Genomic DNA, 13,457 nt, shown 5'->3' on the forward strand with positions numbered 1-13,457 from the left:
TAATGTGCCCACCGCTGGTGCTGTCTGATCTTCGGAACCAGGTCGTAAATATATGACAGCGATCCAAATCCCCCTAATTTAGCTACATTAGAAGGTAACAATACAGATTTAAGAGTCAAGCAATGGAATGAATACAAGCTAGTTGTTTTTCTAAACCAAGAAGTTATAACTCAGAATAATTCTCTCTAGGATGTAGAAGGAAAAAATCAGGAGAACAGCTCTTGGAAAGCGTAGCTCCTAGCTTCAGAAGTCGTGTTGCAAACCCATCACCATGATTCTTATCTGCACGTTCAAAACGCTTCCAGCTTTGTCTTGATCTGCTCTTTCTCAACATCCTTTCCCTTTTTCTTGCTTCTAGCTGCTCCGGGAACTTATTGAACGCAAAACCACTTCCTTGGATCCAAACGACCAAGTGGCGATGGGCAGGTAAATGCTTCAATATCATAGGCCTTTAACAAGAGAGAGAGGCTCTGCGACTAATAGCTCGCTTTTTTTTCTAATTCATTTTATTTATTTCAAAGATAAGTTGTTTAAAAAAACTCCACAGAAACAAAAATACAAAGTTTGCAAACAAGACTATTATTATTATTATTATTATTATTATTATTATTATTATTATTATTATTATTATTATCCAATACATCATGCAGTCCTAAACGCTTGGGAAGTGTTCGACTAGTGATCTGTAATACGAAATCCAGCATAATTATCTCATTTGCTGTGTATACTGTAATAATAATAATAATAATAATAATAATAAATGTGCACAACATACAGGTCTGTATGACCACAGTGGAGCCCAAGATTTCTGTTGTTCAGTGAAACATTGGTTAAGAGAGTTTTGCCCCATAGGGCCTCTGTGGCTCAGACTGGTAAGACAGTCTGTTATTAACAGCTGCTTGCAATTACTGCAGGTTCAAGTCCCACCAGGCCCAAGGTTGACTCAGCCTTCCATCCTTTATAAGGTAGGTAAAATGAGGACCCAGATTGTTGGGGGCAATAAGTTGACTTTGTATATAAATATACAAATAGGATGAAGACTATTGCTAACATAGTGTAAGCCGCCCTGAGTCTTCGGAGAAGGGCGGGATATAAATGCAAATAAAATAAAAATAAAATAAAATAAAAATTTTACAACTTTTCTTGCCACAGTTGTTAAGTGAATCACTGCAGTCGATACGTTAGTAACCCAGTTGTTAAGTGAATCTGGCTTCCCCATTGACTTTGCTTGTCAGAAGGTCGCAGAAGGATCACGTGACCTTGAGACACTGCAGCCGTCATAAGTATGAACCAGTTGCTAAGGATCTGAATTTTGATCACATGATCATGGGAATGCTTCAAAGGTCATAACTGTGAAAAACGGTCATAAGTCACATTTTTTCAGTGCCGTTGTAACTTTGGTCACTAAATGAACTGTTGTAAATCAAGGACTAGCTATATATCAAACCAATGTTAAATATACGTCGTCTATCTAGGTTGAATGTTGACAAATATATCTCAAATTTAGTAACTCCTCCCCCTTCAGACCATTTTTTTTCATGGAGGCTCTGCTTTTAAAAGCAGTGCGGTCTAATGTTTAAGGCACTAGGGTAGAAACCAGCAAACTGAGCTCTATTCCTGCTTTAGGCATGAAAGCCAGTTGGGTGACTTTGGGCCAATCACCAGGAGACAATGAGTTCTAGTCCCGCCTTAGGCATGAATGCCAGTTGGATGACTTTGGGCCAATCACCAGGAGACAATGAGTTCTAGTCCCACTTTAGGCAAGAAAACCAGTTGAGTGACCTTGGGCCAATCACCAGGAGACAGTGAGTTCTAGTCCCGCCTTAGGCATGAATGCCAGTTGGATGACTTTGGGCCAATCACCAGGAGACAATGAGTTCTAGTCCCGCCTTAGGCATGAAAGCTAACTGGGTGACTTTGGGCCAATCGTCAGACCATGAGTTCTAGTCCCGCCTTAGGCATGAATGCCAGTTGTATGACTTTGGGCCAATCACCAGGAGACAATGAGTTCTAGTCCTGCCTTAGGCATGAAACCTAACTGGGTGACTTTGGGCCAATCACCAGACCATGAGTTCTAGTCCCGCCTTAGGCGTGAATGCCAGTTGGGTGACTTTGGGCCAATCACCAGGAGACCACGAGTTCTAGTTTCAACTTGGCATGGTCGCTGACTTGATGACTTTGGATCAATCATCTGAAGATGGTGAGTTCTAGTCCTGCCTTAGGCATGAAAGCCAGTTGGGTGGCTTTGGGCCAGTCACACTCTTTCAGCCCAACTTACCTCACAGGGTTGTTGTTGTGGGGAAAACAGAAGTAGGAAGGAACATTAGGTATGTTCACTGCCTTGAGTTATTCATAAAAATAATAAAGGCAGGATTAAAAAAAAAACCACCTAAAAATAAATAAGAATAAAACCCTCTCCCACCCACCCCACCTCACTGAATCGTACTTCGTTCTTGGTAATTTGCTTGTCTTTATATTTTATGTTGTTGCTATTTATTACGCTAACTTGCCTTCGATATTAATTATGAGCCCCCGTCAGAACCGATGTGGGAAGGAGGCAGAGAAGAATGAAGAGGAAGAGAAACAAATCCCAGACCTTTTTTTAAAACGGGCGGCAGCAGATGGTAGACTAGAGCTCACAATTTGGAAGACAAGACTTTCCCTTTTTTTTCCCGACGCGAGTGAAAAGATGCAGAATTCAAGACGGTATTTGATGGGAGCCAAAGAAACTTGTTGGGGCAGATCCATCCCTACAGCTGGTCACCCATAGCACAAACTTCATCAGCTCAAAGGCCCTATCACTTCTAAACAGATCCTGCAGTTTATTGAGAACAGAGAATACAAGTCAGGCAGTCCATCTTTCAGTTGAAGGCAGGGAGTTTATATCCTTAAAAAAAAACAAAAAACCCAAAAAAACAGACGTCATACGTCTACACGGATTGATTCATGAAGTGGATCTATTCCTACTCAAATCAGGGAAAATGCACTTTTTTTTAATTTGCATTTATATCCCGCCCTTCTCCGAAGACTCAGGGAGGCTTACACTATGTTAAGCAATAGTCTTCATCCATTTGTATATTATATACAAAGTCAACATATTGCCCCCAACAATCTGGGTCCTCGTTTTACCTACCTTATAAAGGATGGAAGGCTGAGTCAACCTTGGGCCTGGTGGGACTTGAACCTGCAGTAATTGCAAGCAGCTGTGTTAATAACAGGCTGTCTTAGCAGTCTGAGCCACCAGAGGCCCACTCAGATTGAAAAAGACTTTATATTCAGCCAGACATCCTGGCAACACATTGAACCAGGGGTAGAATGCTCCCGGTTTGGAACGGATCTCCTGGTTTGGACTGGATCACTTGATCCGGTAGCAGTGGCAGCGGGTGGTTCGGAGAACCAGTAGCAAAAATCCTGCCCCCACCCCACCCCAGCTGAGGCGCGTATCATCAGATTTTTTTTTTGCCCAAAAAAGCTTTTAAAGGTAAAAAAAAAAGCCTCTGATGATCGCACGACTCAGCTGGGATCATCAGAACCCCTTAAAAGCATGTTTTCTACAAGCTCTTCGGCCAAAGAGGTTGTAGAAGAAAAAATGCTTTTAAAAGAAAAAAAAATGGCCACGCCCGCCCAGTCACATTACCACACACACACCAAGCCACACCCACAGAATCAGTAGTAACAAATTTTACACTTCATCCCTGCATTGAACTTCTGAGTTTCTACAATCTGGAGAAGGGTTAGTACAACAAACGATCGCATTTTGAATGTGTGTATTTATTCATTTACATGCAAGGATCGGACAGTCAATTAGAAGCCACAAAAAATAAGGAAAAGATATAAATATAAGTAGTTCCTTGGTTAACAATAGCAACCAGGACCAGAATTTCTGTCATTAAATGACGCAGTTGAAAGCATAATGTCACGTGACTGCACAGTTTAGCAGCAGCACTTCCAGTTGCGGTCATTGAATGAATCCCGTGAAGTGAGTTCAGTGCAGCATCACATGTTCATCGTTTGGGACCTCCTGCTGGCTTTCCCATTGACTGCTTGTCAAAAGCAGGCAGTGAAGTCCATGAGGCTTCCCACATGTCCAGGAAGGCACTGCAACATTGTGAATGTGAACTGGGCCCCAAAATTGCCAGCGGCAATCACGTGACCATTGGGACGCTGCAACAACCAGAATTTCAAGGATTGGTCCTAAAAACCACTCGTTCATCGTTTGTAAGTTAAAATGATCCCCAAGTAAGTATTTGTTAAGCGAGGACTACCAGTATGTCATAATCCACTTAGTTAAAGGCATAATCACAACATGTAAATTGGAAAGTAAGGATCTTATTAATTGGATGAAGTCAGTGCCTCCTGCATTTACATTGCAACAAGGCAAGTGTTTCAATATGCTCCTTGTGTCTTACGGGCACGTCTTAAAAAAATGGTTTAGTGTAAAACTTATCTGTTCTTCCTGAAAATTTCTGAAGACCAGGTGCTATGTAAAGTTCATGAGCCTCTCTGTAAAAATTGCAACGAAAAACAGAAACTGATCAGTTTTAATCTTTGCAGAATCCCATGGGCCTATGTGCTTAAAATACAATTTTACAGGCAGTCTTTGTCTTACAACCACAAATGAGCCCAAAATTTCCATCGCTAAGCAGAGTGAGTTTTAAAGTGAGTTTTCACCCATTTTACGATCTTTTTGCCACAGTTGTCGAGCAAACCACTGCAGCTGTTAAGTGAGTCATGCGGTGGTTAAGCAAATCTTTTTTCCCCCATTGACTTTGTTGGTCAGAAACTGGCTGGGAAGGTTAGAAATGGCAATCACATGATCCCGGGACACTGCAGCTGTTTAAGTACATGCCAGTTGCCAAGCATCTGGATTTTGACCACGTGACCATGGGGACGCTGCAACGGTCATAAGTGTGAAAAATGATCTTAAGTCACTTTTTTCAATGCTGTTGTAGCTTCGGTCACTGAATGAATGGTTGTAAGTCGAAGACTACTTGTATTATGTTTGCCAACTTAAAGGGCCGAGGGTAAAATGTTGCAGCTGGCATGATTTTTTTTTTCTTAAAGTAGAATTTAGAATAACGGAGTTGGAAGGGATCTTGGAGGTCTTCTAGTCCAACCCCCTGCTTAGGCAGGATACCCTATACCAGGGGTATCAAAATCAATTTCATGGAGGACCGCATCAGGGCTGTGATTGACTTGGGGGGGGGGTTGGGCGGGTACGGCCGATTGGTTGGGCATGGCCAATAGATTAGGCATGGCCAGCTTGACACCACTCCCCAAACTGCTGGCATGTGTTGTGACTCCAGCCCCTGAACCTGGCCCCATGCCCAAAAGTGACAGAGAGTGAGGGGGAAGGGCCGGTAAGGCTTACCTCGGGAGCACCGATTCCTTTGGTTCGGCTCCAGGAGCCAGGAACCAGACCAGTCGGAGGACGTAATGAGGCCGTCATCCCCTGATTTCTCCCTTCCCCGGGCTACGCCTTCAGACCCAGCTGATAATAATAATCAAGCTTGGCTTGACCCGCGCTTCAGAAGATTAGAGAGGCGGCGTCATCAAAAGGAAGGGTGGGGCCACAGGCTAAAAGGAGCTTTGGGACTGCTCTCACTCCACGGGAAGCAAAAGTTTAGCTGATCCGTTTCAAAAAGAGCTGAAAGTCTTGCTACGTGAGTCATTTGTTTGAACTTTGGCAGGCAGCTGCGATTTCTCTGCCAGGACTGATAAGAGCTGTGAATCCACTGGCTGAAGGCCAGCTCGTGAGTCTGAAGTGGGGAAGGAGACAGAACAGCATGTTTCTTCTCATTGGGTAGACTAGGCCTAAGCCACGCTGGCCTGATGTTTCCTCTTTGAATTGGGTAGACCAGGACAGCCCCATACTTTTTTCCAGGACGGCCCTGCAGGGCAGATCTGACCACATCACGGGCCTTGTATTTGACACCCCTTCTCTATACCATATCTTTAAAACTTCCAATTATTTTTTTTTTTTAAGAACTAGGGCAGGTTCACATCTGTTTGACCATTTACAATTATTTCTGGAGCGGAGTGTCCTGCAGCTCAATGATAAAATAACACTTTGCACATGGTGTTTATAATTTGTCCAGAACTCAGGTTTTTTGGCTATCCTGCAAATCTCTCTCTCTCTCTTTTTTTTTATTCTGGTACATCACTTTGACATTTGGGTCAAGGAGACAAAAATAGGACGGAGGTTTTAAAAAGTTTCTTTTTACCTTCAGCGTTGCGCCAAAGAGTAAAAACCGCGAAGAAAGAGGACTTGTAATTGCAAACATTTTTATTTTAAGACCCCAAATGGCATTGCTTTCATCTGATTTACTTGTTGGGGAGTCCCAGATCAGGCAGGCAAATCTCAAAATCCAATTACCGCAATCTTAATATAATCTTAATTGCTGTAATCTATTTTATTGTAAAGTCAGATAAATGTGGAGTGTAATAACTGCTTAAGTGCAGTGGGGTTGTTGGGTTTTTTTTGGTCTCCGTCCCATTAAATTATAGCTGAGTAAAGTTACCCGAGCTATTCCAGCCAAACCACCAAATATATTTGACACCCAGCAGCTGAAACTCAGGTAATATTTTAAGAAGAATGAAACCATTTTGCCAGCGCACCTGCGTTTTTTTTTAATGCATCTAGTAGGGTGTTTTTTGGGTGGTTGTTTTTTTTGTAGCAGTGAGTTGCTTTTTCAGCCCTTTGAATCTTTTTTTTTTTCCTAATTTCATTTTGGGTTTCCTTTAACGCATTTCCTATGCATTAGCCAGCGGCTGTTATTAAATAAATATCCTTAATTAAACACGCGTTTTTAAAAAAAAGCAAGTGTATGTATATTGTGGGGATTTTTTCCCCCCTCTTCCTCTTAGAATTGGAAATATAGCGAATTTGCCCCATTGCACTGCATTTGTTTTTTCATTTTTTTTAATTATTATTATTATTATTATTTATTAGATTTCTATACCGCCCTTCTCCCGAAGGACTCAGGGCGGTGTACAGCCAGAATAAAAACACAAACACAAAAGTTAAGAACAAAATTAAAAAACTTATTATACAGTTGGCCGAAACTTTAAAACCTTAACTTAACAACGGTTTGTTTAGTGACAGAAGTTACAACGGCAGTGATAAAAGTGACTTTTGGCCATTTTTCACACTAACAGCCGTTTACAGTATCTCCATGATCAAAATTCAGATGCTTGGCAACTGATTCATATTTATTATTTTTTTAATATTTATTTTTTATTAGTTTATGGTATAAAATACAAAAACAAATAGGTAGTAGGAAAAACGGGAGGGAAAACGAAAGGGAAAAGTGCAGAAAAGAAGAGAAATGTATATAACTGTACATTGAATGAGTTGTTTGACATGAGTGTAAAAATAAAACTTTTTATGAAAAAAAAAAAAGAAAGAAAGAAAGAAAGGGAGTTGGCTTCCAACACCCGTTGGTGCAGTAAAATAAAATTGTAATATCAAACCTCAATTTTTTACTTTTACATAATAGTATAAACTAGCCATTTCAAAGTTTCATTTTTTCCCCTCCTCAAGCACAAAGTCCAGAAGTGGTTTCCAAGTAGAAATAAAATTACTTACTTACTTTCTTACTTACTTACATACATACATACATACATACATACATACATACATACATACATACATTGTTTTATCAAAACAGTCGATTTAGCCATCTCTGCTAATTTTACCAACTTTAGCAGAGATTTGTCCATTGTGGGAATCGAAGTGTCCTTCCATTTTTGTGCATAAATTAATCATGCTGCTATCAACATAAATAAAATTAAAGTTCCCAATATTTCCCCCAAGTCTTTTTCCATTAAACCCAACAGAAGCGTTTCTGGTTTTATCTTAATATTCACTTTAAGACTCTTCTGTATTAGAATATGAATCCTACTCCAATATTTCCTTGTTTTATAACATGTCCAGCCAGCTGACTCATATTTATGACAGTTCCAGTATTCCAGGTCATGTGATCTCCTTTTGCAACCTTTTGACAAAGTCAGTGTGGAAGCCAGATTCACTTAACAACTGTGTTCTTATCTTAACAACTGCCGTGATTCATTTAACAACTGTGGCAAGAAAACTCACTTAACAATTGTCTCATGTAGCAACAGAAACCTCGGGATCAATTGTGGTCGTAAGTTGAGGACTACCTGGAATTGTGGGCATAAGGCAAGCCACCTGAGGCTGTTGCTGCAGGTGCTGAGTTCCCACAGCCCTGATCTTGAACCCACCATGTCACAGTCCTGAGAAGGGAACACAGATAGTCCTCGACTTTCGACCATAATGGAGCCTGCCCATTATGGTTGCAAGTCATAACGGTTGCAAAGCCATGTGTCTGACCCAATTTTACCATCTTTTTGACGACGTGTTAAATGAATGCCACTGTCCTAAAGTGAGCACCATTGTTCACCGTCAGCCATTTTGCCGAAAAACCAGAAATAAACACCAGTTTTTAACAAAACCATCATCAAATATAGTCACGTGACCATGGGCCGCTGAAAATGGCCGCAAACCAGGGGTGAAATGCTCCCGGTTCAGACCAGATTGCCCAATCCGATAGCAATGGCAGCGGGTAGTTCGGAGAACTGGTAGCAAAAATCCCTGCCTCCCTCCCCCCCTTTGCCCAGCTGAGCCCCACGATCATCAGAGGTTTTTTTTTTTTTTACTTTTAAAAGCATTTTTTCTTCAGCCGAAAAAATGCTTTTAAAAGTAAAAAATAAAAGCCTCTGACGATCGCGCGGCTCAGCTGGGATCGTCAGAACCTTTTAAAAGCATTTTTTTACAATCTCTTTGGCCGAAAAGGTTGTAGAAAAAATGCTTTAAAAAAAAAGTTGGCCACGCCCACCCAGTCACATTACCCCCCCACCAAGCCACGCCCACAGAACTGGTAGTAACAAATTTTACATTTCACCACTGCCGCAAACGCACGTTCGTTGCCAAGCAACCCACCTGCAGTCACATGACCATGGGGGTGGGTGAAGTGACTGTCAGAATTTTGGAACTGGATTGTTAAGTATCCCCAATCTGGAGATCCGTCATAAAATTTGAAGCGGTCCTAAATCGAGGACTACCTGTACCACTGTAGGAATTTAGCACCCACCCCCCTCCTAGAAGAATGAAATATTTTAGAAAATACTTAAAAGGCAGAATATATTTCCCTGGATGAGAAATGGAGAAACATGTTTTAAAGACAAAGCAGCTTCCTGACTCCCCCCCACCTTTGTCAATGGGCCATTAAAGCCTCAACCAAGCTCACTCAATCCCCCCATCATTTGCAACACAATAGAACAGAAACTCACCACATGGCAAGGCTCAGGCAAGCTTGAGGGACAACCTACAATGTTAGCTAAGACCCCTAGACCACCTGGGAGTTTGACAACCAATCAGGATACTCTTCCTGTGCCCCAGAAAGTTCAAAGCTCAGAAAAAGCATAAAGCCAGGGAGCACACAGGATCTCAGCCTTTTTTTCTGTTCAGGAACTCAAGCCATGTGATCCTGACCACCATTAAACCATCTTTCCAAGCAGCCTCCATGTTTCCAGTGTCTTTGTCCCCACTTGGAACTGAACCCAGATGGATATTTTTCCAACACCACGAAGGCACCTCAGAAGAGGGAGGCAGCAGCTGATGGGTTTTATTGGTTTCTGTTTTGGGTTGCAATTGTTGATTCCCATCGCTTTTGAGAAGAAGGCAATTTTCATTACCGTGCAACCCGAATGCCACTGTCCTAAAGTGAGCACCATTGTTCACCGTCAGCCATTTTGCCGAAAAACCAGAAATAAACACCAGTTTTTAACAAAACCATCATCAAATATAGTCACGTGACCATGGGCCGCTGAAAATGGCCGCAAACCAGGGTGAAATGCTCGGTTCAGACCGGATTGCCCAATCCGATAGCAATGGCAGCGGGTGGTTCGGAGAACTGGTAGCAAAAATCCTACCTCCTCCCCGATGCCCAGCTGAGCCCGCAACCATCAGAGGTTTTTTTTTTTTAAAAGCATTTTTCTTCAACCGAAAAATGCTTTTAAAAGTAAAATAAAATAGTAATATCAAACCTCAATTTTTTTACTTTTACATAGTAGTATAAACTAGCTATTTCAAAGTTTTATTTTTTCCCCTCCTCAAGCACAAAGTCCAGAAGCGGTTTCCAAGTAGAAATAAAATTACTTACTTACTTACTTACTTACATACATACATACATACATACATACATACATACATACATACATATATACATACATATATTCTTTTATCAAAACAGTCGATTTAGCCATCTCTGCTAATTTCACCAACTTTAGCAGAGATTTGTCCATTGTGGGAATCGAAGTGTCCTTCCATTTTTGTGCATAAATTAATCATGCTGCTATCAACATAAATAAAATTAAAGTTCCCAATATTTCCCCCAAGTCTTTTTCCATTAAACCCAACAGAAGCGTTTCTGGTTTTATCTTAATATTCACTTTAAGACTCTTCTGTATTAGAATATGAATCCTACTCCAATATTTCCTTGTTTTATAACATGTCCAGCCAGCTGACTCATATTTATGACAGTTCCAGTATTCCAGGTCATGTGATCTCCTTTTGCAACCTTTTGACAAAGTCAGTGGGGAAGCCAGATTCACTTAACAACTGTGTTCTTATCTTAACGACTGCCGTGATTCATTTAACAACTGTGGCAAGAAAACTCACTTAACAATTGTCTCATGTAGCAACAGAAACCTCGGGATCAATTGTGGTCGTAAGTTGAGGACTACCTGGAATTGTGGGCATAAGGCAAGCCACCTGAGGCTGTTGCTGCAGGTGCTGAGTTCCCACAGCCCTGATCTTGAACCCACCATGTCACAGTCCTGAGAAGGGAACACAGATAGTCCTCGACTTCCGACCATAATGGAGCCTGCCCATTATGGTTGCAAGTCATAACGGTTGCAAAGCCATGTGTCTGACCCAATTTTACCATCTTTTTGACGACGTGTTAAATGAATGCCACTGTCCTAAAGTGAGCACCATTGTTCACCGTCAGCCGTTTTGCCGAAAAACCAGAAATAAACACCAGTTTTTAACAAAACCATCATCAAATATAGTCACGTGACCATGGGTCGCTGAAAATGGCCGCAAACCAGGGGTGAAATGCTCCCGGTTCAGACCGGATTGCCCAATCCGGTAGCAATGGCAGCGGGTGGTTCGGAGAACCGGTAGCAAAAATCCCTACCTCCCTCCCCCCCCCCGATGCCCAGCTGAGCCCCGCAACCATCAGAGGTGTTTTTTTTTTTTTACTTTTAAAAGCATTTTTTTCTTCAACCGAAAAAATGCTTTTAAAAGTAAAAAACAAAAGCCTCTGACGATCGCGCAGCTCAGCTGGGATCGTCAGAACCTCTTAAAAGCATTTTTTTACAATCTCTTTGGCCGAAAAAGTTGTAGAAAAAATGCTTTTAAAAAAAAGTTGGACACGCCCATCCAGTCACATTACCCCCCACCAAGCCACGCCCACAGAACTGGTAGTAACAAATTGTACATTTCACCACTGCCGCAAACGCACGTTCGTTGCCAAGCAACCCATCTGCAGTCACGTGACCATGGGGGTGGGTGAAGTCACTGTCAGAACTTTGGAACTGGATTGTTAAGTATCCCCAATCTGGAGATCCGTCATAAAATTTGAAGCGGTCCTAAATCGAGGACTACCTGTACCACGAAGGCACCTCAGAAGAGGGAGGCAGCAACTGATGGGTTTTGTTGGTTTCTGTTTTGGATTGCAATTGTTGATTCCCATCACTTTTGAGAAGAAGGCAATTTTCATTACCGTGCAACCCGAATGCCACCCTGTCATTCTGTTTCCATAGACAATGGCTGGCTATCCAGAAACTGAGGAGTAAAATTCGGAAGAAAGTGGACACCAAGGCCAGTAAAGGAAGGAAAATACGGTGAGTAGAAAGAGGCACAACCGTTTTCTGTTCTCTCAATTTCTGGATTCTGCCCCCCTCCCCTTATATGAAAAAGTTAAAAAAAGTACTGTATTTTTCAGAGTATAAGACGCACCTTTTTCCCCCAAAAAAGAGGGTGAAAATCTGGGTGCGTCTTATACTCTGAATGTAGCCCTGCCCAGCTTCTCAAAGGGAGGTTTCAGAGGCTGAAAAAAGCATCAGAAACAAAGCTTGAGAAAAGAAGCCCCCAAACGGAGCTTCAGAAAAAAAGCCCCAAACGGAGCTTCAGAAAAGAAGCTCCCAAACAGAGCTTAGAAAAAAAAGCCCCAAATGGAGCTTCAGAAAAGAAGCTCCCAAACAGAGCATCAGAGGCTTTTTTTCTGAAGCTCTGTTTCGGAGGCTTTCAGAGGCAGAAAAAGGTTTTTTTTCTGAAACAGAGTTTCAGAGCCAGGAAAAAAAGCAAAAAAAAAAAGAGAGAGAGAGAGAGAGAGAGAGAGCTCTGTTGCTAAAATTCACCTCTGGCAACAGCTGACGGGGGTTATTCCGGGAGGCTGATCCACCTGCCAATCAGCTTTTTTCTTATTTTCCTCCCCAAAAACTAAGGTGCGTCTTATACTCTGAAAAATACGGTAATTCTGTGACAAACAATTCTGTTTCGTTCTTTAAATCATTGGTTTTCTGTGAGTGTTAAAATAGATCAGGAGTTCTTCAAAGTTGACAAACTTTTCAGACGTGTGGACTTCAATTCCCAGAATTCTTCAGCCATGGGGGATTCTGGGAGTTGAAGTCCACAAGTTCCCATATTTAAAGACCCCTGAAATAAACGAAGAAATGTTTCAAACTGCATTTTTTTTTTTTGTTGGGGTCCCTCGTACTTGGAGAGATTAACACCAAGATCAGGTTTTCGGTAGACATTTTACCTTGTATTTCAGCAAATAAACCTCAGCAAAACCATCCAAATTATTAATCTTCATGGGGTGCATGATTTCAAACCACTAGCCAAAAACTTTTTTTTAAAAAAAAACATCCAGCCCCCTTCCCCCCCCACCCTCCAACAACTTCACAGAATTCAAGTGCCACAAGGCAGCCTCCATTTCTGGACTCTTGTGACGGTATTGATCTGATTCAAGCCTGGAGAACCACAATAATATGTATAAGGAACCTTTCATCACACAACTAGGTGGCACCGCCAGTGTGAAAAAGGATTCAGGTTTGCAAATGGAAGTTGTTGTAGGTAAGTAGATAGGTAACGGATGATGTTACCTAGTTGGGTAATGAAACGTCTGAAAGAAAACAACCAAGCTGAGAGAGCATCAAGGATCCCAGAGTTCTTTTCCTCCTCCTCCTCCTTTCTATAAATCCCGCTCCTTTCAAGATTTGATGATGTTACATAGTTGGATCATGAAACATCTGAAAGAAAACAACCAAACTGAGAGAGCATCAAGGAACCCAGAATCATCATCATCATCATCATCATCCTTTCCATAAATCCCACTCCCTTCTAGAGTTGATGATGTTGCCTAGTT

General features: G+C 41.7%; 1 protein-coding gene across 1 annotated transcript in view; it reads left to right on the forward strand.

Annotated features, from left to right (window-relative positions):
• AATF (apoptosis antagonizing transcription factor) overlaps positions 1–13,457 on the forward strand; it is a 134,290-nt gene that overhangs the window by 90,529 nt on the left and 30,304 nt on the right. The window contains exons 9-10 of the mRNA XM_058164164.1: positions 359–426; positions 11,851–11,931. Coding sequence (XP_058020147.1) covers positions 359–426; positions 11,851–11,931 — 149 coding nt within the window. The remainder of the gene's footprint in view (positions 1–358; positions 427–11,850; positions 11,932–13,457) is intronic.

This window comes from Ahaetulla prasina, chromosome 1 (assembly GCF_028640845.1).
Source record: "Ahaetulla prasina isolate Xishuangbanna chromosome 1, ASM2864084v1, whole genome shotgun sequence".
Lineage (NCBI taxonomy): Eukaryota > Metazoa > Chordata > Lepidosauria > Squamata > Colubridae > Ahaetulla > Ahaetulla prasina.